Genomic DNA, 24,972 nt, shown 5'->3' on the forward strand with positions numbered 1-24,972 from the left:
TATTTGTGATCAGTCCCCTTCTCTAGAGTCTAAACTCCAGGAGGGCAGAGATAACTATCCAATTTAATTTTTGTGGACGTGTTTTCCCAGCCCTTTGAGAGGGTGTCTAGCACATAAGAGACGCACAAATATTAATTTCTGGAATAGTGATTAGATGCTTCCTATGGGAACCGTCAGTTCATCTAGAACAGTACTGCCCAATCGCCCTCTCTGCCATGGAGAATGTGTTCCATGTGAGCGCTCTCTGCTGTCGTGGCTCTTGAGTATGGAAAATGTGACGAGTGTAACTGAGGAACTGAGGTTTTAATTTTTGTTTCATTTTATTTCTATTAATGTTAATCTTAATGTTATAGATTAATAGATTTTGTTTTATTTTATTTCTATTAACTTTAATCGAAATCAATATATAGCCATATGCATACATATACATATACTATATATATATATATATATATATATATATATATATTTATTTATTTGTTTATTTAGATATCCAAAGCTACCATCTTAGGGTAGACATAGGTCCTAAGGGTGGATGGGAGGAATTCAGGGGCAAGTTAATGTCACTCCATTATCTCCCAACAGAAAGACAGAGACATTTTTAGGGTACTGTGTTAAGAAGCAGTCAACTACTACACTTTTTTGAGTACCATCTATGTAGCCAGCACTCTGCTGTAATAAGGATCTTACAAAAAGAATACATTGACTTCTTCGTACTTTCTGGCCTGGACAAAGAGATGAATGTGGTATGATGTGGAATGCATTCAGCCTTGATCTCCGTCATTCCCAGGAGGGGCAGGGAGGGCCCTTTTCAAGTCTTGTCTAGGAGGTGATTGCTGGGATCTACACCTGGGATACTATAAGAAAGAGTCCCACGCAGGTTTCCTCTGCCCCTACTGTGCCCACTCAACTCCCTCAATCCATTCTTTGCCATAATAATAGAGTGGAATGTTCTTTGCTGGAATCCCTTGGCAATCTGGTCACATGTCTTTTCATACACACACCTGTGTACAGTGATGGGGAAGGGCCCCTTCCCAGTGGAGCCAGTACCATTGGTTCTTTCCTGGGACACACCATGTCAACACCCAATGCCTATCTTCATTTTGCAGTTATGGGCTTCTGATTCCATCTAGCAGTGAATCCTCTTCATCCCTGTTTCTCTTCCCAGGTGGATTATGATCGTGCACAGATGGTCCTCAGTCCTCCACTGTCAGGGTCTGACACCTACCCCAGAGGCCCCGCCAAACTACCTCAAAGTCAAAGCAAAGGGGGCTACTCCTCCAGCAGCCACCAGTACCCTTCTGGGTACCACAAAGCCAGCCTATACCACCACCCTTCCCTGCAGACCAGCTCGCAGTACATCTCCACAGCGTCTTACCTGAGCTCCCTCAGCATCTCATCAAGCACCTACCCTCCTCCCAGCTGGGGCTCCTCTTCAGACCAGCAGCCCTCCAGGGTGTCCCACGAACAGTTCCGGGCTGCACTGCAGCTGGTGGTCAGCCCGGGAGACCCCAGGGAATACTTGGATAACTTTATCAAAATCGGAGAAGGGTCGACAGGCATCGTGTGCATTGCCACCGAAAAACACACAGGGAAACAAGTGGCGGTGAAGAAAATGGACCTCCGGAAGCAACAGAGAAGAGAGCTGCTTTTCAACGAGGTAAGTGTGTGTTTGTGTGTGTGTGTGTGTGTGTGCGTGTGTGTGTGTGTAGAGCCCTTCCTCTCTCATGTAGCATTTACTTCCCTTTTTTATTTAATTGGACATCCCAGCCTCCCCCAGGAGGCAGAAAGCTGTTGTCACTATTTTATTGTATGGTATTATATTATCGTGTGTCCCTGGGGACTGAACCCAGTGGCATTCTACCTCTGATCTACACCTACAGCCTTCTAAAATTTTGTTGTTTTGAAATAAGGTCTCACTAGGTTACTGAGAGTCTGGCTAGGTTGCTGAGCCTGGTCTCAAACCTGTGAACTTCCTTTCAGCTGTGTTGTAATCATTTTTAGCAAAAAACAAAAAACAAAACCAAAAACCCTGGACTCAGGTTAAGAGACTATGCCGGATTCATACAGCAAATTCACTGCAGATCTGGGGAGCAAATCCCTGACTGGTGGATTCTAAATCTCACGCTACATTATCTGTCTACACCACTATACAGCTGTCCTTTGATACCTGAGTACTGGATCCAGGATATCCTGGCAATACCAAAATCTGTTCATTCTTAAGTCACTTACATAAGATGCTGTAGTATTTATGTGTAATCTATGAATATCTTTCAGTATACCCTAAATCATCTCTAAGACCTGATACCATGAAAATGTCATGTAAATAGTTGTTATATTGCATCATTTAGGGGATAATGACTAAAAAAATATCTGTACATGTTTAGTAAAGATGCTCTGTTTCTATCCACTGTTGGTTCAGTTCACAGATACAGAACTCATGAAATCCAGGGCCAACTAGGAATGTGTTTTCCATGATACCATTTGGACTCTTTGAAGCCAATTTATTAACACAATAAATATAAGCCAGTTTACTGATGGCCTATCATTCCTTTAAACTTTAAAATATTTTTATTCACTATAATAATTAATTATTTCCATAGAAAATATGAAAAGCATAAGAAAATGTCCCACATAATCTCCCAAGCGAGTAATGGCCTGAATTTATATTTTAGTATTTTCTTCCTATATTTTTCTATCGACATTTTATGTAGAATAATTCTGTATGTATAGTTTTATAACTTTTAAATTTCACTTGTTATTAACATTAAGTTGTTAGTAAATATTAATACAAACTAAAATATACTGATTTTTTTTTTTTTTTTTGCGGGTCTGGGGATAGAACCCAAGAGCATTTGACCTCCAAGCTACACCCTCTGCTCTATTTTTTATTCTTTATTTTGAAAAAGGGTCTCACTAAGTTGCGAAGGGCCTCACTAAGTAGCTGAGGCTGTCCGCAGACCAGGATCCTTCGGCCTCAGCCTCCCGAATGCTGGGATTACAAGCATGCGCCACCACGTCTGGCTATATTTTCTTAACTGTCAAAAATATTTCATGGTCACGCCGGGCGTGGTGGCGCACGCTTGTAATCCCCGCGCTTGGGAGGCAGAGACAGGAGGATCGCACAGGTTCAAAGCCAGCCACGCGCGCTGGTTTAGGAGACCCTGTTTCCAAATAAAAATGTGAAAATAGGTCTGGGAGTGTAGCCCAGAGGTAGAAGGGCTTCCAGGAACCCCAGTACCACCAAAAAAAAAAAATTTCATGGTCTAATAATCTTCGATCATATCTATGTATCAAATTTATTAAACCAGTCTAATTTTATTAATTCCAGTTTGTGGCTATCATAATTTTGCAGATATTGCTACACATAAGTCTTTGGCCTCACATCTAATAATTTTCTTAGATTCATTGAGTAGAATGAGAAGATGAAATGACACTTAATATTTTTAGAGAAATGATATGTAGCATTTCCAGGAAGTTTGTATCAACTTGGACCCTCACCTACAGTCTGATTTCACCTTCACTCACATTATCACACAGTCATGTTATCTCTATTAATATGATAGACATGAATAAATCCTAGTGTTTTAACTGGCACTTTTATTAGTGAGGCTCAATTTATTTTTTATGTTCATGGATCGTTTTTATTTCTTTACCAAACTGTATATCCTTTGCACACTCTTTAAATAAGGTAGCAGCATGTGACGTATTGATGTGTAAAAGCTCTTGATATATAAAAGATCCCTTTCATATGTATTTGTTGTACATATTCTTCCACTTTTTTTCAACTTACTTATCCCATGAGAGCTCTAAAACAAGCATGAAACCATAAGTAACTGTTAGGAAACATAAGCATTTTGAAGTAATTTTCCTTTAATAAATTCTAAAAGTCTTGAAGAGAGAAATGAGTATTTTTTTAATTTTTTTTATTTTTTTTTAAATTTTTTGGTGGTACTGGGGGTGGAACCCAGAGGCTTTCTACCCCCAGGCTATACTCCCAGACCTATTTTATACTTTATTTGGAAACAGGGTCTCACTAAGTTGCTGAAAGCCTCACTAAGTAGCTGAGGCTGGCTTTGAACCCATGCGATCCTCCTGTCTCAGCCTCCCAAGCACAGGGATTACAAGTGTGCGCCACCACGCCTGGAGAGAGATGAGTTTTAATGAGTGGGAAATCAATGTCCTAACGACATCAAGTCAAGATATTAATGTTGGATAATATTTTAATCTCCAGCAAGGGATATACAATTTACATCTCCTAACTTCCAGACCAAGCTACAGCCACTTGACCCCTTTGACTTTTGGTTGTGAACATCCGCATTCTCTCAAAATAAGCACAAATTGAGCCATAGACACCACACAGATTCTCTCAGCTCTGCCTTTGACCCTCTCCCATAGTCCTCTTGTGCCCCCACTGCCTCCACGCATCTCTGTCTCCTGTTCCAGATCTCACAGCAGGCTCCAGGTGATGGGATTAAGCATCTTCCCTGTCTACTATTCCTGATTCCTGCAATTTATTTCCAAACCACAGTGCCAGAACAGACAGGGCAACGTTATATAGATAAACAACTCCATAATGTAATATTTACATTAACTTTGATACAGCAAGTGGGGGCGGCTATGAGACAGCAATTCCTGGCAGCTGTCTCTGGGAAGTTAGCCATTGTTATACCTACCCTGTATTTTGGGAGGATAGTAGGGATTGAACCCAGGGGCATTCTACCCCCAAGCTAATTTTTTTTATTCTTTATTTTGAACCTGGGTTTCACTAGATTGCAGAGTGCCTCACTAAGTAGCTGAGGCTGGCCACAAAACTGCAATCCTCCTGCCTCAGCCTCCCAAACACTAGGATTACAGATTTGTGCCACCAGCCCCGGCTAGTGCCTACCTTATATTTAGTTTTATCTTCTTTGTATTCAGACCAGACCTCCCTAGGATTCACCCCATACCTTCTCCCAAGGAAAAGTGAAGTTGATCTCATGTGCTTTACCCTGAATTACTCTGCTTCGTTCACTTTTGGGACCCACCGTTCACTTGCTGTGTGCTAACTCATAGTGCAGTGTAGACAGTGCATTCTAGAGGAGACAATTAGGGCTCAGATCCCCAAAAAAGTCGGTGTGAATATGGGCCTTGCTGTGGCTCCACATGTCCTATTTCCCTCTCCGGGGTCTTGGTGATCTCCCTTTTTCTCACCAATATACTAACTTCATTCCTCTTATTCTCCCTGCCTACCCAAAATGCCTTTTGTCTACAGTAGATTGCTGTATAAATTTTCCCACAATCAATATCTCTTACCCAGTTGCCCGTAGAGTGTAGGTAAGTCACAAGGAAACAGATAGCCAAATGCCCCCTCCACGAGTCAAAAGCACCTTTCTCAATCACCCAGGTTGTGATCATGCGGGATTACCACCATGACAACGTGGTCGACATGTACAACAGCTACGTGGTTGGAGATGAGCTCTGGGTGGTCATGGAGTTTCTAGAAGGTGGTGCCTTGACAGACATCGTTACTCATACAAGGTAATTTTTTTATTATTCAGACAAATAATTCAGGGTGCTTATTATTCTCCTACAGTGTACAGACTATCTTCGCAAACGCTTCACAAGTTGCTAGCCCTTTAGAATCAAAGAGCATGACTTCTCATTCTTCTATATTCCCCAGAGTTGATTATCATGTACTGTATCATGCTCGTGTAATCTATTCCTTCAATTAACTTTCCTCCTGCTCTCAGCAGATCACTAATACCTATTTATTTGTTTACATAATGTGTTTTTCAATGCTGGGGACTTAATCCAGGGCCCTGCACATGCTAAAAATGCCTCCTACCACTGAGCTACACCGGCATCCCCCTTTGTGTTGATTTTAAATCAGCTAGCTGCTAAGGATGAAGTTTCAGTGACAAATAACATAACTTCCTACCCTGACCTTGAGTTCCAAAACTGAGTTCTGTTCTGAGTTGCCATGCCACTCCCATGTGCTAATATCACCTCCAGTACCTAGGGAAGGAAGGGGCAGGGTGAGGATAAAAGTTTTATGTTAGTAAAATGTACCTCCTAGGAGAAAGGCTTCAACTCTGGCTTATAATGGTCTTACACGGCTATAGATGCCTAAGAAATTATCCTTAAAAAAATCCATGGAAGTACATTTGCACTGAAGACCCAAAATTTGACAAATGGAGCTCTCTTTCCTTTGATTTATATTGGGTCTCTTTCATTCTCAGTTCCAAGCTTGACATTCTAAGAGGTCGATGTCAGAGACTTCCTTTTCTTTGCCTGTACATTTCCCAGATCTGAGCTGAGAAAATAATTCTCCAAAACTCAAGCAAATGCCACGTCTTGAGCATGTGAAAGGTGTTCTTAAACCTGTTTTGTTCCTTCAATGTCATTTCCTTTCTAGAATGAATGAAGAACAGATAGCTACCGTATGCTTGTCAGTTCTGAGAGCTCTCTCCTACCTTCATGACCAAGGAGTGATTCACAGGGACATAAAGAGTGACTCCATCCTCCTGACAAGTGATGGCCGGGTAAGATTTCCAGGTTCGGCTCCTCTACCACTTATTTCGTCAATTGTCTCTCATGATTGTTATTCTCTTAAGAACACTGTCATAATTCTACTTTTCTTAGTCACAAGCTGCCCACTGCACTTACCAGGAGATTTGGGAAAAGGAAATTACCTTCCCATCCTCTGTGTCATCCTGTTAGTCAGAATAACCCATGACTCGTATTTGATGGATAATTTGCCTCCTCTACAATGGCTGTAGGAAGCAATGGAGACTATGGCAATTTCTTTTTCTGCCACATTCCTATTTTTATTGGAGGAGAGGAGCTGGCTTTTCTAGGTTTAAGTCTATCCTTTTCCTCATATGTCTGTAGTATCTCTCAAGATGCCACAAGAAATAAATGACCAACCCCATTTGGTGACTTGAGGAGAGTTTATCAAAGGGAAAGTTTATAAACATGTGGGATGATTATGAGAATAGGAATAGAGCACTGGGGTGAGTGACCTTCTCCAGAACAGACCATCATTTTTTTCTGATTCATGCCTGAAGACTTGAGGCAAGGAACTGGCTACTAGAATCTAGAAATGAATTATTATGTTCAGGGATGCCTGGTAGGAGCTCTCACCTTTGATAGAAGCCAGACAACAGTGAACCTGCAGGATAGGAGCGGAGTTCACCCTGCTCCTTGTTTCTTCTCTACTAGTCCTCCCCACTTGCTCAACTTTCTCTGAAGCCATCAATGCAGTCAGTGAGATTGGCTTCCAAAAGCTCAGAATGAGTCTGGAAGGGCAAACAAGATGTTCATGGCAGCACACACCAGGCCCAGACTTTTGCATTTCTCCTCACTGAAACCTGCACAAGGGATTTTTTTGAAACTCAGAAACCATGTCAGTGTTATAGAACGTACAATAAATAAATAGCCAAGTAAATAATGATCTGATATCATAAGGAAAGCTTAGTTATATGGAATAGTTTTGAAGCATAGATTTTCACTATTTATGCCCTTTTTAATTCACCTGAAATTTCCTCCAGAATTAATGGCTTTTATGGATGGAGCCAGCCATTCTTTGCAACTTAGTCATTTGTAAAATGTTCCTCTCACATAAGAATTGCCCAGAAATTATCAGAGGACTGTAGGAAGAAACTGGCCAAGAACTTTGGCTTTTCTTATTTTGATTTTAAAAACATTGCAAAGAGCCAGGCATGGTGGCGCACACTTGTAATCCCCGTGCTTGGGAGGCTGAGACAGGAGGATCGCACAGGTTCAAAGCCAGCCTCAGCTACTTAGTGAGGTTCTCAGCAACTTAGTGAGACCCTGTTTCCAAATAAAGTATAAAATAGGTCTTGGAGTATTACCCAGAGATAGAAAAGTCCCTGAGTTCTACCCCCAGTAACACACACACACACACACACACACACACACACACACACACAAAATAAAAATTAAAAAGTTTCATTTCACTTCATTTACTTTTTTATTGTACTGAATCCATAGGCATTCTGCCTCCAAGATATACTCCCTTCTCTTCTTATTTTCCATTTTAAAACAGGGTCTCACTAGGTTTCTGAGAGGCTCAATAAGTTGCTGAAGCAAGTCTCCATCCAGTGATCCTCCTATCTCAGTCTCCTAAGTACTGGGATTACAGGTGAACACCTCCATGCCTGGATGAGATTAGAAGTTTTATTGTAGAAAGTTTAGTAAATTAAGAAAAGTATAGAGAATAAAATAAAGATCACTCATAATCCTATGACTTATTTTAGCATATTTACATATACATGTATAAGTAAATTGGCAAATTCAGGATTACATTTTAATGGACAGTTTCATTTTTGGAGGTCTTTTTTTTTTTTGTTGTTGTTGTTGTTGTTGTTGTTTTATGGTACTGGGGATGGAACCCAGGGGCACTGTATCTCCAAGCTACACCCCCAGCCCTACTTTTTAGTCTTTTTATATTTTTGAAGCAGGGTCCCACTGAGTTGCGAAGGACCTCGCTAAATAGCTGGGCTGTCTGCAAACTGCGATCCTCCGGTCGCCGCCTCCCAAATGCTGGGATTACAAGCGTGTATCACCACACTTGGCTAAAGATTGGTATTTAAAAAAAATAAAGTACAAGACAGTTTCAAGTCAATATTTTTTAGATTTATGGTGCAACTAGAAGTATGTATCTGATGCCAAAATCAAACAGGAGACTAAGATAGTAAGTCTTTGTGTAATCAGCTAACTTAAAGATCTTCCCTCCCCTCCATGTACAAGATTATTAAATCACTTAGTCATCGTTCTCAAAGGCAGAACCTTTGTCTCAAACATCTCTTGTACCTCCATGTGCCCCACAAAGAGCTCACAGGGGCAGCTTACAGGAAGTGCTTTTAGGCTTAGTGGTTTGTGCATGTTTGCTGAATGTCTGTTTATGTGCAGGGATGGTTATATTTCCTAAGTATGAATGAAGCAAAATCACTCCCTTCACTAAGTTTATTTATAGGATAGGAATGTGACAATAAATAAGTTATATCACCACCAAATGGTGATAGGTAAGAGATTTTCTATAATTAATTTAAGCAGAATAAGGATAGAGGGGGAAGAGGCCAGAGCTTGATTACAGAGGCCACTGACAGAAGACACTGATGATGCAGTGATATAACTGGTATTAATGAAGAGGCTTGTGGGGGGCTGGACCCTTTGTTTGAAACAAGATGTTTCAGGCAGAGGGAACAAATGGCATAGTCAATGGATCCTGTGCCTCTTGGCCATACTGCCCCAAATTTTCTCATTCATACTTGTATGCCATATTGATTCTAAAAACTTCTTTAGTTTCTATAAAGAAAGGAAACTTCCTTTTGTCTATGTAAAGAGAACAGAGATGGAGTAAAACTACTCCAACAAAAGACCAAGGATGCATTTTTATACTGACTTTTGAGAACATACCGAAACAGAGTGGAGAAGACTTTCTCGATGACTTATTGGTGCTATTACAAAGCACTCAGCACTGAGGGTCTTGAATCAGTGATAACTTTAACATTGTCTCACGTGGCAGAAGGTGGGCTGGTCTCAGAAGCACAGTACTGCTCTGACTTTTGCCTAGAGGGTGCCTGAGATGGAATCATCTAGAAGTCTTCTTCACTAAACACATTAGTGCTAGCTAGTGACTAGGGGGCCATCTGGAGCTATTGGCCAGAACCTAGAGTCCAGCCTCTCCATGAAGCTTGGGCTTCTTCATGGGTTCCATGAGTATGCGCCAAGAAACATCATGAAAGTAATGGCATTTTTCTGACCATAGTCTTGGGATCAAATCATGTAACTGTGGTCACAGCTCCTTCCAGATTCAGTGGAAATAGAGTAAAAAATCCTCCTTACTGGGAAGAAAATTAAGTCACATTTTAAGAAGAACTTATTGGATGGGTGATAATGTTGCTTGTATTTTGAGAAAATATTATATGCTACACAAGAAGTATTGGATTCCCTTCCTGGTGGGAGATGTTCAGCATCATTAACATTACAGAAAGGCAGACTAAAACTACAATGAGACACCACTGTACACCTATAAGAATGGCTAAAATGAAAAATATAGACACTATATTCATTCATATGCTTCTGGTAAGAATTTAACATGGTACATCAACTCTGGAAAATAGTTTAGCACTTCCTTTCCAAACTAAAAATGAACTTACTGTTCAACCAGTAATTCACTCTTAGGCATATATCACTGAGAAATTGAAGATTATTTTCATACAGAAACTTGCACACAAATGTTTATAGCTGTTTTATTCATAATAGTTCCAAACTGTAAACTATCATATGTTTTTCAAAGAATGAATGATTAAGCCATGTGTAAGCCATGTGTATATCTATACTATGATATATTACTCAATAAATCAAAAGAAGAAACAACTGATACATATAAGAAAACGAGTGAGCTTGGGCATCTGGGCACAGTGGTACACATCTTTAATACCAGTACTTGGGAGGCTAAGACAGTGTCCTCAGGTTCAAGAAAAGCCTTAGCAACTTATTGAAACCCTGTTTCAAAATAAAAAATAAAATAGGGTTGAGGTAACTAGGACATAGAAAGCCAGTATGTTCGATCCCCAGTACCAAAAAAGAAAGAAAGAAAGTGAATGAACTTTAAGAAAATTATGCTAAGTAAAAAAGTACAACCTCGCCAGGCGTGGTGGCTCACACTTGTAAATCCCCGTGCTTGGGAGGCTGAGACAGGAGGATCACACAGGTTTGAAGCCAGCCTCAGCTACTTAGTGAGGCTCTGTGCAACTTAGTGTGACCTTGTTTCCAAATAAAATATAAAAATTAGGTCTGGGAGTATAGCCCGGAGGTAGAAAGCCCCTGGGTTCTACCCCCAGTACCACCAAAAATAAAAAATAAAAACGTGCAATCTCAAATAGATAAATACTGCATGATTTCATGTATATAATATTTGTAAAAATAATAAGAGATATGCAGCAGATAAGTAGTTTCCAGGGGCCAGGAATTAGGGGAGTGGTTATAAAGTGGTACCATAGGGAATCTTGTGGTGATGGGCCAGTTGCATATCTTAATTATGATGGTGGTTATACAAGGCAACATGTGATAAAATTCAGAATATACTCACAAATTATGTACATACTCAAACAGAAATAGTTCTTGTGCAGCTCATGAAATCTGAATAAGCTCTATGGATTGTTTCAACTTAATTTCTTAGTTGATATTACACCACAGTTGTATAAGACGCTAGCAGTAGGAGAGATGTACATTTCTTTGAAAATGCTCTAAAGGCATTATTCCTGGAAAATAAAAAAGTTAAGAAAATGACAGTAACTTGCTTTGACAGGGCAAATTCTTCTGCCTTAAAAGATTAGAAAATAATTTATTTTCTATTATGAGTAAAACTGCTTTAAACATTTGCGTGCAAGAAAATCATTCACTGATTATCTATGACATACGTGGTATCTAATGAGTCACTAATTTGTGATAAATAGGAGGATTGTGGTATCTGAGGACTGAAAGAGGAAAATAAATCCCATCCCACAGAGTGGTACAAGAATTAATGATATCATTTGGGTAAACCTTTGGAAGTACACCAGGCACAAGGTAGATGCTCAGTCAGAAGGCATTGCATCTGCCTTGGTAAGAAAGAATTGAACACTCTCACCATCTTTCCTTGATATGGGGCTTACATTTGAGAGATGATACTTGGGGTCACTAAGTCATGACTAGTGACTCATTGAATAGGATGAAATTCAAATCTCTGATCTACTAAGCCCAATGAATCTATTGAAAAGAGACACACAGTGGTCTATCCCCCCCCACACACACACTTCAGCTATAAATTGATTAGCACACTTTAAAACTTGTGAGATTTCATATAGAATTTCAGTTTCTGTCTTCCTAGAAAAATGAAAGCATCCAGCAACACTATGCCCGGATTCGCATGTGCTGATAATGGAAGACCTGTGATAAAGGTGGAGAGTTCACAGAGGATGTTGGTGCCCTACCTTGGGTTTTCATAAAACTCTAGTTCATGCTTAATAGCTCTACTTCTAAATGGCACCATCACCTGCAGCTCTTTCTGTGAAGTCTTCCTCTGGCCAATGGAGTCTGCCTATGCAGTACAAACCAAGCTAAAACTTTCATGAAATTTGGGCTGGACCTCCCCAGGAGCAGCCCTGAGTCACATGTTGAGTGTGGGTGTATCATACCCCGGCTCCCTCCCTTTCGGATGGAGTAAGGATGAGTCACTGTTCTTCACAGTCCCCAGACTTCCTTGGCAGGACTGAGCTGTAATTGTGCACAGTGGTAACCTGCTAGAAAACGAATCCCTATTCGTATGCCTTCCTCCTTGTCATACTTATCCATTTCCCTGCTAATGTTTCTTGCGTACCCCAAGTAAATAACTTGCACAGAATCTTTGCCTTGTGACATGTGCTCTGGGGAAGCAGAAGCTAACCTGGTACTTGGAGACAGGATGATGTGTGACCTTTCTCCTACAGAATTTGAAGTAGGGCTAAAAGAGAGTTTTATGGCCAGGCTACAGGCCAGCAACCAGGCCCTTAAGAGCATTCTGCCCCTTCTTTATTGTGTCCCTGACAATCTTCTGGAAGCCAGAACCTCATTATGAGGGGCATATACTTGTAATATTCCATTAATTTACCTTGGACCATTTGACTGATAACTCCCCTTGGACCACTTAATTTATGTAATATTAGCTTTTTCCATTCCTCACTTTAGCTCTGTTACCTCCAAAATAAGTAGAATTTTATTCTTATTTATTTATTTATTTATTTTACAGTACTGGGAATAGAACCCAGGGGCATTCTACCTCTGAGCTACACCCACAACCCTAATTTTTTATTCTTTACTTTGAAACAGAGTCTCACTGAGTGGCAAAGGGCCTCACTAAGTAGCTGAGGCTGTCCATGAACTGCAATCCTCCTGTCTCAGCCTCCCAAATGCTGGGATTACAAGCATGTACCACCATGCCTGGCTTAGTAGAATTTTGTAATAGATGGCCTGAAGAGTATTTCCCAGACATATGTTTGGGTTGTTTGTTTATTTGTTTGTTTTGTTTTGTTGAACTCATGGATATTCCATCTTGGAGTATCCTCTTTGTTTTTTTTTTTATTTTGAAGCAGGGTCTCACTAAGTTGCTGAGGGCTTTGCTATGTTGTTGAGGCTGACCTCCAACCTGATATCTTCCTGTCTTAGCCTCCTCAGTACTTGGATTACAGGCATGTGCCACTATGCCTGATGAAGCTATTCTTAAATAAACAGGGATTTAAGCATATGAAATAACTTGCTGAAATCCATTCTGCTTCAACAGTCTCTGAGACATACCATATCTTCAGCTATCCTCCCTGCTAGTCAACAGAGAGAGCTTTTCTTGATTCAGGAAGCATGGTATGAAGTCAAGAGAGCCAGGTGGCAGTTCCCCTTTAGCACTGCTTTACAGCCTTGGGCGAGCTACTTTCTGGGCTCTATCAAATGGCCAGGGGTGGCTAAGCTATCTGTGCCATTCTAGGTGTGCCTTCCTCACCCCCTGCCTCTCCAGTTGGAGTTGGCAGCTGATGAGCTGGGTCTTAAGCAAACCTGAAGGCACCATCCTCCAACTGGCCCCTTTAATTCCTATTCTCAGTTCCTTTGTCCTTAGGTCATTGTTCTTTTTAAGACAGAAGTTCTCAAACTTTAGTGAGCTAGAACACAGTGAAGAGCTTGCCAAAAAACAAACAAACAAACAAACACCAGATTCCTGGTCCCTACCTGTGGGGATACAAACCATTCAGGCTCAGTGGTCCTCAAGAACTTGAATTCTAACAAGTTCTCACATGATACCCAGACTACAAAAGTGCTTTGTAGAAAGCATCCAGGTAGTAGGCAGAAAATCAACCATCTGTAGACCTCACAAAAAACCTGGAGCAAACACAGAATTCTTTAGAGTATATGCAGTTATTAACTTCAGGTTTAAGCCTGAAGCTAGCCTATGGATCGACTTTCTTTTCCCATGGCTTCCATCTTTCTGTATGGCCCACGATTCCTAGCCAGGACACATTACAGGTGGATAGGATCTCAGGTTTAAACCGTCACTTTGTCTGAGCTCTGCACACTAGTTCATCTTGTTTTTGTGTAATAAGCTACATCTCCACCTCTTGGGGACAGGCAGTATACTAGCTACAGTTCTCTTAACCTCAGTGCATTAGTGAAAAGAGGGTGCTTTCCCAAGTAGCCGATTTATACAGTTCCATCTAAAATGGGCTCAGCTTAGAGTCTGTGATTGCTTTTAATATCTGCCTAGAGCGCTTTATTATGCTCATTACTTGAGTTCTCATTATCTACTTGCAGATTTATTTGGACAAATGTTGTGTGCAATTATGCTCTTTTAGAAAATTGTCTCTCTTATATACTTAGATGAGTAAAAATACCATACAAAAGCACTTGTACTCCTACAACAGAACAGGCCTAACTTCCAAGTGTCTAATTTCAATTTCATATCTTGCATTTTGTCAGGGAGATAATTATTAGCGTGCCAGAGTTTGAGGGATTTGGGTTTTTTTCATGTCAGCAAAGAGAAACCCACACTAGGGATACTGAATTTAAGAACTGCCGATAACAACATGCTGACACATTCGCCTCCTGAGTCATTTTAGTTTCTTGAGATTATAGACAAATGAAATTTATCATCATGATTGTTCTTCCTCCTTTCTCTGTGTAGTAGGGTTGCACATTTACTCATGGTTTAGCTTTGAAAATAACCAACCCCATCACCCTCACCTACAAAAAGAGACATTGTAGTTTCTTAAAACTAACCTGGACTTCTTCACAAAGCTCTACTGACTAGAGTTTTTATAAATTTGTCTCTTTTGATTCAGGTTGCCTGAAAATTTTAGACATTATCAAAGTTCAACCGCATTATTCTAAGTCAGAGCTGATACCCTTAAAAACTCAGTCTTTTTGATTTAGCTATCACCAAACCCCTCTTTGAACTGGCCATTCTCACTCTTTCCTCTGGTGATGGTGTTTTAGAGGAAGAGGGTGGGACTTCGAGATGAAAGAGATAAGACTCATTATCAAGTTTCCCTCTAGTCCTGGTCTTGCTTTTCCTGGGCTGTGCCACTACCTGGAATGAATATTACCTTGTCCATCAGTGGCTGGGCCACTCAGGATATGCCTCACCAGTACTTCAAAGCTCCAGCCTCTTGTTTCATGTGTTAAAAGCTGTTCTTTTGGCTGACTTTACATTTCAACCGTGGGCTTATGCCGAGCCTACTTCCATTCCCTTGCTGAGATTTTAAGGAATCTACAGACCTCTGAGCATCACACACAAGTGGTGGAAACAGAAGCATTGCCTCAAGCCCCCTTCTACCCACACTATTGCTCTTCTTTCATGGAAGCCACATTGGAAATGGCAAAGGCTGATGTTCAATTGGTTTTCACCAGTGTCTACACCCATTGTTTGAATATTGCAATAGTTTCATCCTGATTGGTTACTAGCCACTGTTTAAAGTACTTAAAATATCCTCTATAGTCCATCCCTTTCCTGTGTCTTGCCTTTCCCAACTAAAATGGTGTTCCTCTCCCTAAGGGCAACTCTAGGACTCATCTTGACTGTATATCTATTGGTCTAGATTAATCTGATTATTAAATTTTTTTTTTGGTGGTACTGGGGTGGAACCCAGAGCCTTTCTACCTCCGGGCTATACTCCCAGACCTATTTTCTATTTTATTTGGAAACAGGGTCTCACTAAGTTGCTGAGAGCCTCACTAAGTAGCTGAGGCTGACATCAAACCTGTGCGATCCTCCTGTCTCGGCCTCCCAAGCGCAGGGATTACAAGCGTGTGCCACCATGCCCAGCCTTAAATATTTTTTTTTAATATTACCTCTAAACACAGGTACATGTGGGCCTTCTTCCCCCCCCCCTGTTTCTGTGGGTACATATACTACAGATAGTTTTGAAGTCTACCTCCATCTGATTGGGTATAGTGAGAATTGATGTACCATAAAGAGTATTGGGCCTGATACAACTGATGATGTCTCTTTTCCCTTCTGCATGTAATCCCAGGCCAAAATGGATATACCATGAGATTTTCACTTCTCTGCACCATAGGTGCCTTTATAATAGGGGAGCAATGATAATGGACTATTGTTTCTTTAGGGTTTTCTTCTTCATATGATATTGATATTGTAGTTCTCTGGGGGGTAGTTCTTGATTTGTCAAAGCAATTGAGAAAATTATCTTTCCTCTAAAGCAGCTTTCTTTATCATTCCATCAGGAATAGTTTGATCTACTCCAAGCCACTAGCTTTAGACTGATTAATGAGATGATCATAAACAAGGAAATGAAAAAAGTACTAATTTCCAAAATCCTACCTCTATTTCCTCTGTATTCCATCTTTCATTCTAGAAGCAGCTGTTTTAAGTGTGTTTATCATGATTTCAGGAAGAGTCCCAACGTGCCTTCTATCATCACATGATCTACTACCACATATGTTTATCTCAATATAAATAAAATCAACCTAATCCTATGTGGGTTTTTTAAAATAATTTTTTTGTTTGTTCTGCTTAAGGAACATAGGGGAGCCCCACAATAAAAATCAGATCTGTTGTCCTGTGAGATGTCATCTCTAACTGAAGAGACACAGATGGCAAATGGAAATAGTTCAAGATTGTATGACAAACGTTTTGGAGGGGAAGAAATATGTGTATTCCTAAGAAAAAAATCCAGATGTGGTTAAACACTTGAAGTGTGTTTAAGAATTTAATGTGCAAGAAGAAATACGAACACAACTGAAAAGTTGGGAGCAGACCATAGGCTTACCTGCCTCTTCTGATTTGCATCAAACTCCTGCAGTTTTAGCACTGGTTACCCCACATTCCAGTGGGTCCCCAGGAATGGTGTGTCATTGTGTGTAGAAAGCAATGAGAAATGACGTTGGCTGCAGGAAAAGGCGCCAGATTAATAAAGGTCTTGAAAACCATCCTGCTGTGTTGTCAATGTATTTAAGTCAGAGTCGGGAAGATCGGGCTCAATAAAAACATTAAGAATATTTTAATGCTGAAATGAAGAGATGCGACTATGGAAACCAACACCACTTACTCCTCATCTGATTGTGAGATGCTTCTTCCTCTTCTTAGACAAGTAGTGATCTCTACGTGTCTAGCTGGAACATGAGCATCAATAGCCTGAGGATCTTGTTGAAAGAGAGGCATTCAGTAGGGCTCAGGTGGAGCCTGGGATCCTTTAAGTCTAACAAGTGCCCAGGTGATGTTGCTATTGCTACCGCTGTCTGTCCTACTTAAGTAGCAAAACCCAGAATTCCATCCCTCTCATCTCTTCAGGAACCATATCATCCATGCATCTTTAATGCCTATCACTCCACTGATTTCCTTCTTCCAACCTGAAATTTTCCTCTTTAGTACAGAGTGGTGATTAAATAAATGCCTGAGAGCTCTCCCACTTATTGCTCTGAATCTTTCTGCAAGTGGCCTAACCACTTTGTACCTTGGCTTACTTATCTGTAAAACGTGGGTAACAGTATTTTCCTACCTCATTAGTTTCTTGTGAGCAGTTGAATGAGATACGCATTTAATGAACTTAAAGTGTTAAACTGGCATGTAGTACAAACTCAGTGATGTTTATCTAGATTATATCAGGTATACACTCAAGAATTTTACTAGGACTATAGTAGCAAATCACCACAAATTGAGTGATCTTTATTCTCATTGAATTGAATTTATTCTCTCATAGTTTGTAGTGCCAGAAATCTAAAACTAGTGTTGGCAGAATTGGTTCTTTCTGAAACCTTTAGGAGAGAATGTATAACATACCTCTCTCCTAGTTTCTGAGTGTCATCAGTAATCCCTGTTATTCCTTGTCTTGGAAATACACCACTCCAGCCTCTTCCTCCATCTTTGCATGTTCTCTGTGTCTATGAGCCCTCTCTTATAAGTTATTGGATTTAGTACCTACACTAACCCAGTATGATTTTGCATTAACTAATTACAGTCATGCTTCACATAAGGATGAAGATACATTCTGAGAAACACACCCTTAGGTGATTACTTCTTTGGGAAAACATCATAGAGTATACTTACACAAACAGAGATATCTGCAATGTCTGTACACAATATAAATGTATAGCACTACCATCATATATGCAGTCCATCATTGACTGAGATGTCTTTATGCAATATACGACTATATATCTGCAAAGCTACCATGTTTCCAAATAAGGTCACATTCTGAGGTTCAAATGCACATGCGTTTTGGGAGACATTATTCAATATAAAATAAAAATATTGTTGCCAAATACAGTAGTAACTTGTTTCTGATCCGGCTTGATCTCTTTATTTTATAGCTTATAACTATCCCTACCTTGGCTTCCCCAAACCATTTTTACTTGCTTCTCCTCTGACTGTTTGGTGTCTTTCTTGTTTCTCTGATAATGCTTTATTTCAATCATTTCAGCTTCCCAGAACTTCCTGTTTGTTCATCTTCTTTGTCCATCCTAAGAATCTTCAAGAGTGATTGACTATCACCTACATTCTAAGGCTTCTCCAAACAGTGCCTCAGTGATGGTGGTGGTGTATAACTTGTCAATGTTATATGTACTTGTCAATATTCCTCAATGATAAACCCAAGACATATGCCTTTCTACTCTGTGTGAAATTTTTATAAACTGTAAACACATGTTGAACCTTTGGTAATGATAAAGAAGAGTGAAGAGTACTGATGTCAGCAATTTATTTGAAATGCATCTAAAATAAAATAGATGTATTGAGAATGTAATAAAGACCACAAAGAAGACAATAACAAGTATAGAATCTACTTGGTGAATATACGGATATTCACTGTGCAGTTGTTTCTGTTTTTCAAAGTGTTTGAAAACTTATTAACATATTGGGTTAAATCTTGCCTGAGTCCAGCCCTCTCTGATTCCTGATCTTTATAATAATATTAATACATTTGTCCTTCCATTTCAGAGGCTTCAATCATTTCTCATGATTGAAACTCATCCGTTCATTTTGCAAGCTTGATTTTGAATATAGGTCAAATGCCCCTTTAGATCCTGAAGCCATAGAGATTAATTTTTTTTAGCTCTGATAAGCAGACTTTGGGGGAGATGAAGGGAAGAGTCAAGAATGAATCTCATGAATTCAGCTTTAGTCATCATCTGTTTGTAGTTGCCACTAACTAGGACAGGATAGATACATGAGCGGCTAGATTTTAGCTCAGAGAGAGGAATAGCGAGTTTGATTGGAAGTATCCATGGTCACCCATGTGGAGACATATACTAGCTGGAAATACTATTTTTTTTGTTTGTTTTGCAGTGCTTGAATCAAACACAGGATCTCTTGGATGATAGAGACTCTAGCACTCTAGCACTGAGTTATATGCCTAACCCCAAAATACAGATTTTGAATAGAGGAGAATAAGGTACACTTGTAATCCCAGTACTTGAAAGGCTGAGACAGGAGAACCATAGCTTTGCGGCCAGCCTTAGTTACTTACTGAACCTCTCCACAACTTAATGAGACCCTTTTTCAAAATAAAGAAAATAAAATAGAATTGGAGGTGTAGTTTGAAGGTTGAATGCCCTTGGGCTCAATCCTCCAAAAAGAGAGAGAGAGAGAGAGAGAGAGAGAGAGAGAGAGAGAGAGAGAGAGAGAGAGAAAAGGAGTATCAACAAGAGTAAATAAAATAAAGAAGAGGCAAGAGTTAGAACCAGAACAGTATGAAGAGTACCAAAAGTGAACTTCTACATTATAGACGGCTCCTTAGATATATTGAAATATTTATTTTCAAATGGTCATTCTGCACAATTGCTAAACAATGCTAAACCACTTGTTGTCTATTGGAGTCTATCATCACTAACAGCTCTATGTAGCCCATTGATGTTCTTCTTAGTAAGTCCACCTGATGTTCAGAGCAGGTCACCATGACCAGAAATCGTACACCATAGAACTAAACTGAACCCCAGTCACTTAGAATACATAAGGCAGCAGGTGCTTAAGCATGTTCTTAAAAGGATAGGAGCTTCTTCAGGAATTTCCAAAGCCTGTTTTCTTTTTAATGATGCCAAAGATAAAATATAAATACACTGGGTTCTTAGGATGCCAACCTGACCACCAAGTGCTGACACCCAGTTTCTGTGCCTCCATCTCTACTTGCAGAGGTGTTCACAATGGCAGCCTCAGTTGTTATAGGCAAATCAGAGAGGAGAGGGGACCCAACACTTGAAGTGATATCTCAGCACCTTGGGTAAAGGAAGGTCTTGCAATATTCTAGATATAGAAAAGAGGATTGCTGCTTGCATCACCTCATGGTTCATAGAAATCTAAATGTGTTCAGCTCAAAAGAACCTAAACTGCAGCAATCTGTACAAAATTCACATTTTAAAGAGTTATTTACTTAGACTAGAGCATCATCCATTACATTAAAGGAATGTGTGGATTTGAGATTTAATGAATATATTGTTTGGGATATATATATATATATAATTTGTGAGAGTTTTTATGTTGTTGTTGTTGTTGTATCCCATGATTTTATTAAAGCTTTGGGAGTTCAGACATTTGGAAGTCAAGCCTGGAAGACCCGTGAGAAGTTTTTCTATTCAAATGGATTTGTGCCTTTCTAATGAAAGGGTCTGCCAAACTCTTCTTTGATATGTCTAAGGCTGATTAAGGCTGATTAATGTATTTAAAATGGAAACCTTCTATGTCTCTATTTCTAGGTCCATGTATATATTTCTATCTCTACCAGACTGTTTCCAAGTCTTCCAACTGTTGCATTTCTTTTCTTTTCAGATAAAGTTATCTGACTTTGGTTTCTGTGCTCAAGTTTCCAAAGAGGTGCCAAAGAGGAAATCCCTGGTGGGCACCCCCTACTGGATGGCACCAGAAGTGATTTCTAGGCTGCCCTATGGGACAGAGGTAAGGGGTAACAAGCATTGTTTGAGAGTGGAGAGCCTGGAACAGGCTCAGAGATGCAGTGGTCCCATGCTAGTCAGTGAACACAGGAGATTGGGGCAATGACTTTTGCCTCCACATCTGTTCCCCACTTGCTGATGTAGAACAGAGAGGGTGTGGTAGAAGGGACACTAGCCGCCACTCATGATATTATTTACTTAGGGGCTCTTATTCTAGTCCTACAAGAGACAAATTGGTCCCACTCTCAGGGGAAGGCAACACAAGTCAAGGCACTGAAACTTGATAGTGGCCAGAGATGCTTAGATGAGCAGGTTGATGCTTCAGAAAAGGCAACTGGGATCCGAGAAAGTGACATCAATAGAGGTAACATCTGAATGGGCAATAATGTCTTCTCCTAGAAAGAAAATTCTAGAGAAAAAAAAAAAAGAAAGGAAACCCAGAAGGTGGGAAGAGGGAAGGGGAAGGGAGGTACTAGGGAATGAAACTGACCAAATTATGTTATCTCCATGTACAAAAACATCACACTGAATCCCAGTATTATGTAGAGTCTTGATGCACCAACAAATATTTGAAAAGGAAAATCATATATGACTGTCTTTAACCTATTCAAAAAATGTCAGTTTCTCTGCCCTCTAGAAAGGAAGCAATCTATTAGAGACAGGACTTGATTTGCGAAGATGAGGGTCCAGCGGGAGTGTGTCAGTGGCCTTCTAGGGAAGGAATAACATGATTGAAGCTCCAGAGCTCACAGATTACATGGGGGGAAGGAGTTTGTGTCAGTTGTGCACGGTGTCTGCACATGCTATGGTGTAGATAGTGATTCTGACGGAGAAGCCCAAGTGGTGGCATGACTATAGGCTGCCCACTGGGTGAAGGATACACACAGGCATGCATTAAAGTCAACTCTGCTTTCTTCTCCTTTGCTTGACCTTAGATGAGCACTCGCTTGCTTTTCTTGCTGTGGACCCAAGAGATAAATTCTCAGTGATGGTTGCTATGAGAAATACAACATGAATGCGGTGAACAAGGATAAGGGAAGAGATGAGGCTGTAAGCAGGAAGTGTCTGAAGCTGGGATTTATAGCATAGCACCACAACAGCTCCTTCTCACCCTGCCTTCCCATTCTTTACTCAGAAAGAATGGCTTGTCATCTCTCCCTCTTTATGTATCAACTTCCTGGAAATCATTTATAAAGCAGCGGCTTCTGCATGCTGCTTCAAATCCCACCACACTTGGGGTCTTCCCAAAGTAGGTGGGGAAAGACCTCTTTAAAAATCAAATCAGTAAAAATATTGGAATATATAATGCCTCATACACTGTAGCTCTCTGCAGTTTGCTATGAATATGGCAGATTTTTTATTTTCCCATTATTTTAAATGAAACTTTCTTTTCTGTTTTGATAAAAATAAAAGTTGGATGTTTTGTTTTGTTTGCCCTAAAAAGAGCAAACTACAGATATTAATAAGATAAAAGTTGAATTTTAAACTTCAGAATATCGAGATGTTTATTTATCCCTAATTGGTGGAAACTTCAGTGGAGTAGTCTTTAAGAAACAACAAAGACCTGGGTGCGATAGTATATGCCTGTATTCTTGGCATTTGGGAGGCCAAGATGGGAGGATCACAGGTTCCTGGCCAACCTCAGCAATTTAGTAAGGCCTGCCACAAATTAGTGAGGACCCTCCCTATTTCAAAAAATGTAAGGCTGGGGATTTAGCTCAGAAGTAGAATGCCCTGGGTTCAATTTCCAGTACCACACACATACACACAAAAAAAAAATCAATTAGCAATTTAGCCTTTAAATCTGTATTATAAACTTTGAGAAGTTACATATGTCACACTAACTTGTGAATGAGTAGAAATCTATTGGATTCCATGGGTACATCCAACACTGCAGAGAGTTCTTGCCTAACATAACCAATGGTTTCTGCCTACCAGGTGGACATCTGGTCCCTCGGAATCATGGTGATAGAGATGATCGATGGTGAGCCCCCCTACTTCAATGAGCCTCCCCTCCAGGCCATGCGGAGGATCCGGGACAGTTTACCTCCAAGAGTGAAGGAACTTCACAAGGTGAGAAGCACTGTGTGTTGCTATATCCAAAATAGTGTTGGGTCTTTCAGCCTTTCTGTGGCTTTAAAGACTGGCATATCACATCTAATGGGTAGACAGATCCTGGGGTAAGGACACATAGACTTTGGAATTAATCACCTAGATTTGAATTTCTCTTCTTCTGTGCATTTGCTGTACTCAGCTTCTCTGATTCCAGAATTTATCTGTGAAATGGGGTGTGATCAGTTCCTCTATTAAAGAAATGGTTGAAGAACAAATCAAGCCAGGCATTGTGATGCATGTTTCTAATCCCAGTACTTGAGAGGCTGAGACAGGAGGAACACAGGTTGGAAACCAGCCTCAGAAACTTTGTGAAGCCCATGAAACTTACTGAGACCCTATTTATAAACTTTAAAAAAAGGCTTTGGATGTAGCTCAGGGGTAGAATGCCCCTAGATTCAATCACCAGTACCACAAAGAAAAAAGAAAAGAAAAGAATGAATCAGATACTTCACTCAGGGTTTACTCCCTGAGCACCTATTACCTGCAAGGGACTTCTAATTGTAAAGAAATTTCAGAGCAAGACTCAGACTTACTGTCTGTTTTTGAGCTTGCATTCCAAGTTGGGGAAAGAGATGATATAGTAAAATCAAATGGATGAACAAAAAAACTCAGAGAGTGGCACATGCTCTGAAGTAAAGTGCTGTAAGGTGATGGAGTAGGTAGGAGCAGGACTAAGAGATGGTTTAGGCTGAAGAGTGAGGGATGCCCTTGCTGAGCAGGGACCTAATGGAAAGAAAGCACAAGCCATGCAAACATATGGGAGAACAGTGTCCCAGGAAGAAGGAACATTAAGTGCAAGGACTGAAGGCTAAGAAAAAAAGATTATGTGTCAGCTTTTCATTTCTGTGACCAAAATGCTTACCCAGAACAACACACAAGAGGAAAATATTTGCTTTTTGGTTCATGGTTTTAGGGGATTTAGTCCATGGTTAGCTGACTCCAAGGTAGAAACATCCTGGTAAGATGAAAGCTGCTTAGCTAATGGCAGCCATGAAGCAGAGGGAGAGAGAGACAAAGATAAGGGGAGGGGCCAGGGAAGAGATACACCCTTCCCAAAAATGTTTCTGTTCAAGAAAGGGAGGTCCACAGAGCCTAGATTACAATCGCTAGAAAAATAAAACTTCTCCACATTTATGTTCTATTTCATCCCATGTGTAACCTGCAGCTCTAGATGGTAAACACAACATAATAATTGCCCTTATCACTCTCATTACCATTATTGTTTTATCTGATAAATAAGTGTTCACTCTTAGTTGTGCCATCCTTTACCCATCACTTCAGAATTGAAGACAGTAAGGAAAACATCTTGTGTTACTAATGTTTGCATTGGCATTCATAAACTCGTCCTCCTGAAGGTGATGAAGTTGTTGATGGGAGTAGTTGGGAAGCCCTTTCGGAGGGCTGCGTTAGGTTTCTGTGTTCCTCCTCAGGATTCTCTCTGTGTGTTTCCACAGGTCTCTTCAGTACTCCGGGGATTCCTAGACCTGATGTTGGTGAGGGAACCCTCTCAAAGAGCCACAGCCCAGGAACTCCTCGCACACCCATTCTTAAAATTGGCAGGTCCACCCTCTTGCATCGTTCCTCTCATGAGACAGTACAGGCATCACTGAGCAGAAGATTCATATAGGTGACAAAGCTAGGAGGAGAGGGCATGAGAAAAATTCAGAAGAACATCGGGAAACCTACACAACATGCAAAAGGCCTGTGCATTCTAGACCAGCTGATTGGTGAGACAGTGCAGTGACCGGCAGGGTTCAACAGACCAGGGCATCTTCTTGTGTCTTAACTAGGCATCTCTCCACTGACAGCTGGCATGGTCATTTGCAGCATGGCTTTAATAAGTCATTATTCTATTTTTCAGCCCTTCATCCAGCAAATCAGAAGGACTCAGTACAAACTCCGTTATGATATATCCTAGCCACATGCAGGGTACCACATAGGATTTTC

General features: G+C 40.4%; 1 protein-coding gene across 1 annotated transcript in view; it reads left to right on the forward strand.

Moving 5' to 3' along the window:
• The window catches only part of PAK5 (p21 (RAC1) activated kinase 5), a gene marked incomplete at its 3' end in the record, with an annotated part of 105,289 nt that extends 80,654 nt beyond the window's left edge, over nucleotides 1-24,635 (forward strand). Inside the window, exons 3-8 of the mRNA XM_080716166.1 lie at nucleotides 1,169-1,660; nucleotides 5,387-5,520; nucleotides 6,398-6,524; nucleotides 20,789-20,914; nucleotides 22,849-22,983; nucleotides 24,480-24,635. Of these exons, the coding sequence (XP_080572292.1) occupies nucleotides 1,169-1,660; nucleotides 5,387-5,520; nucleotides 6,398-6,524; nucleotides 20,789-20,914; nucleotides 22,849-22,983; nucleotides 24,480-24,635 (1,170 nt within the window). The remainder of the gene's footprint in view (nucleotides 1-1,168; nucleotides 1,661-5,386; nucleotides 5,521-6,397; nucleotides 6,525-20,788; nucleotides 20,915-22,848; nucleotides 22,984-24,479) is intronic.
• Between the last annotated feature and the right edge of the window lie 337 nt (nucleotides 24,636-24,972).

The sequence above is a fragment of the Muscardinus avellanarius genome, assembly GCF_963383645.1.
Source record: "Muscardinus avellanarius genome assembly, chromosome: 19".
Taxonomy (NCBI): Eukaryota; Metazoa; Chordata; class Mammalia; order Rodentia; family Gliridae; genus Muscardinus; species Muscardinus avellanarius.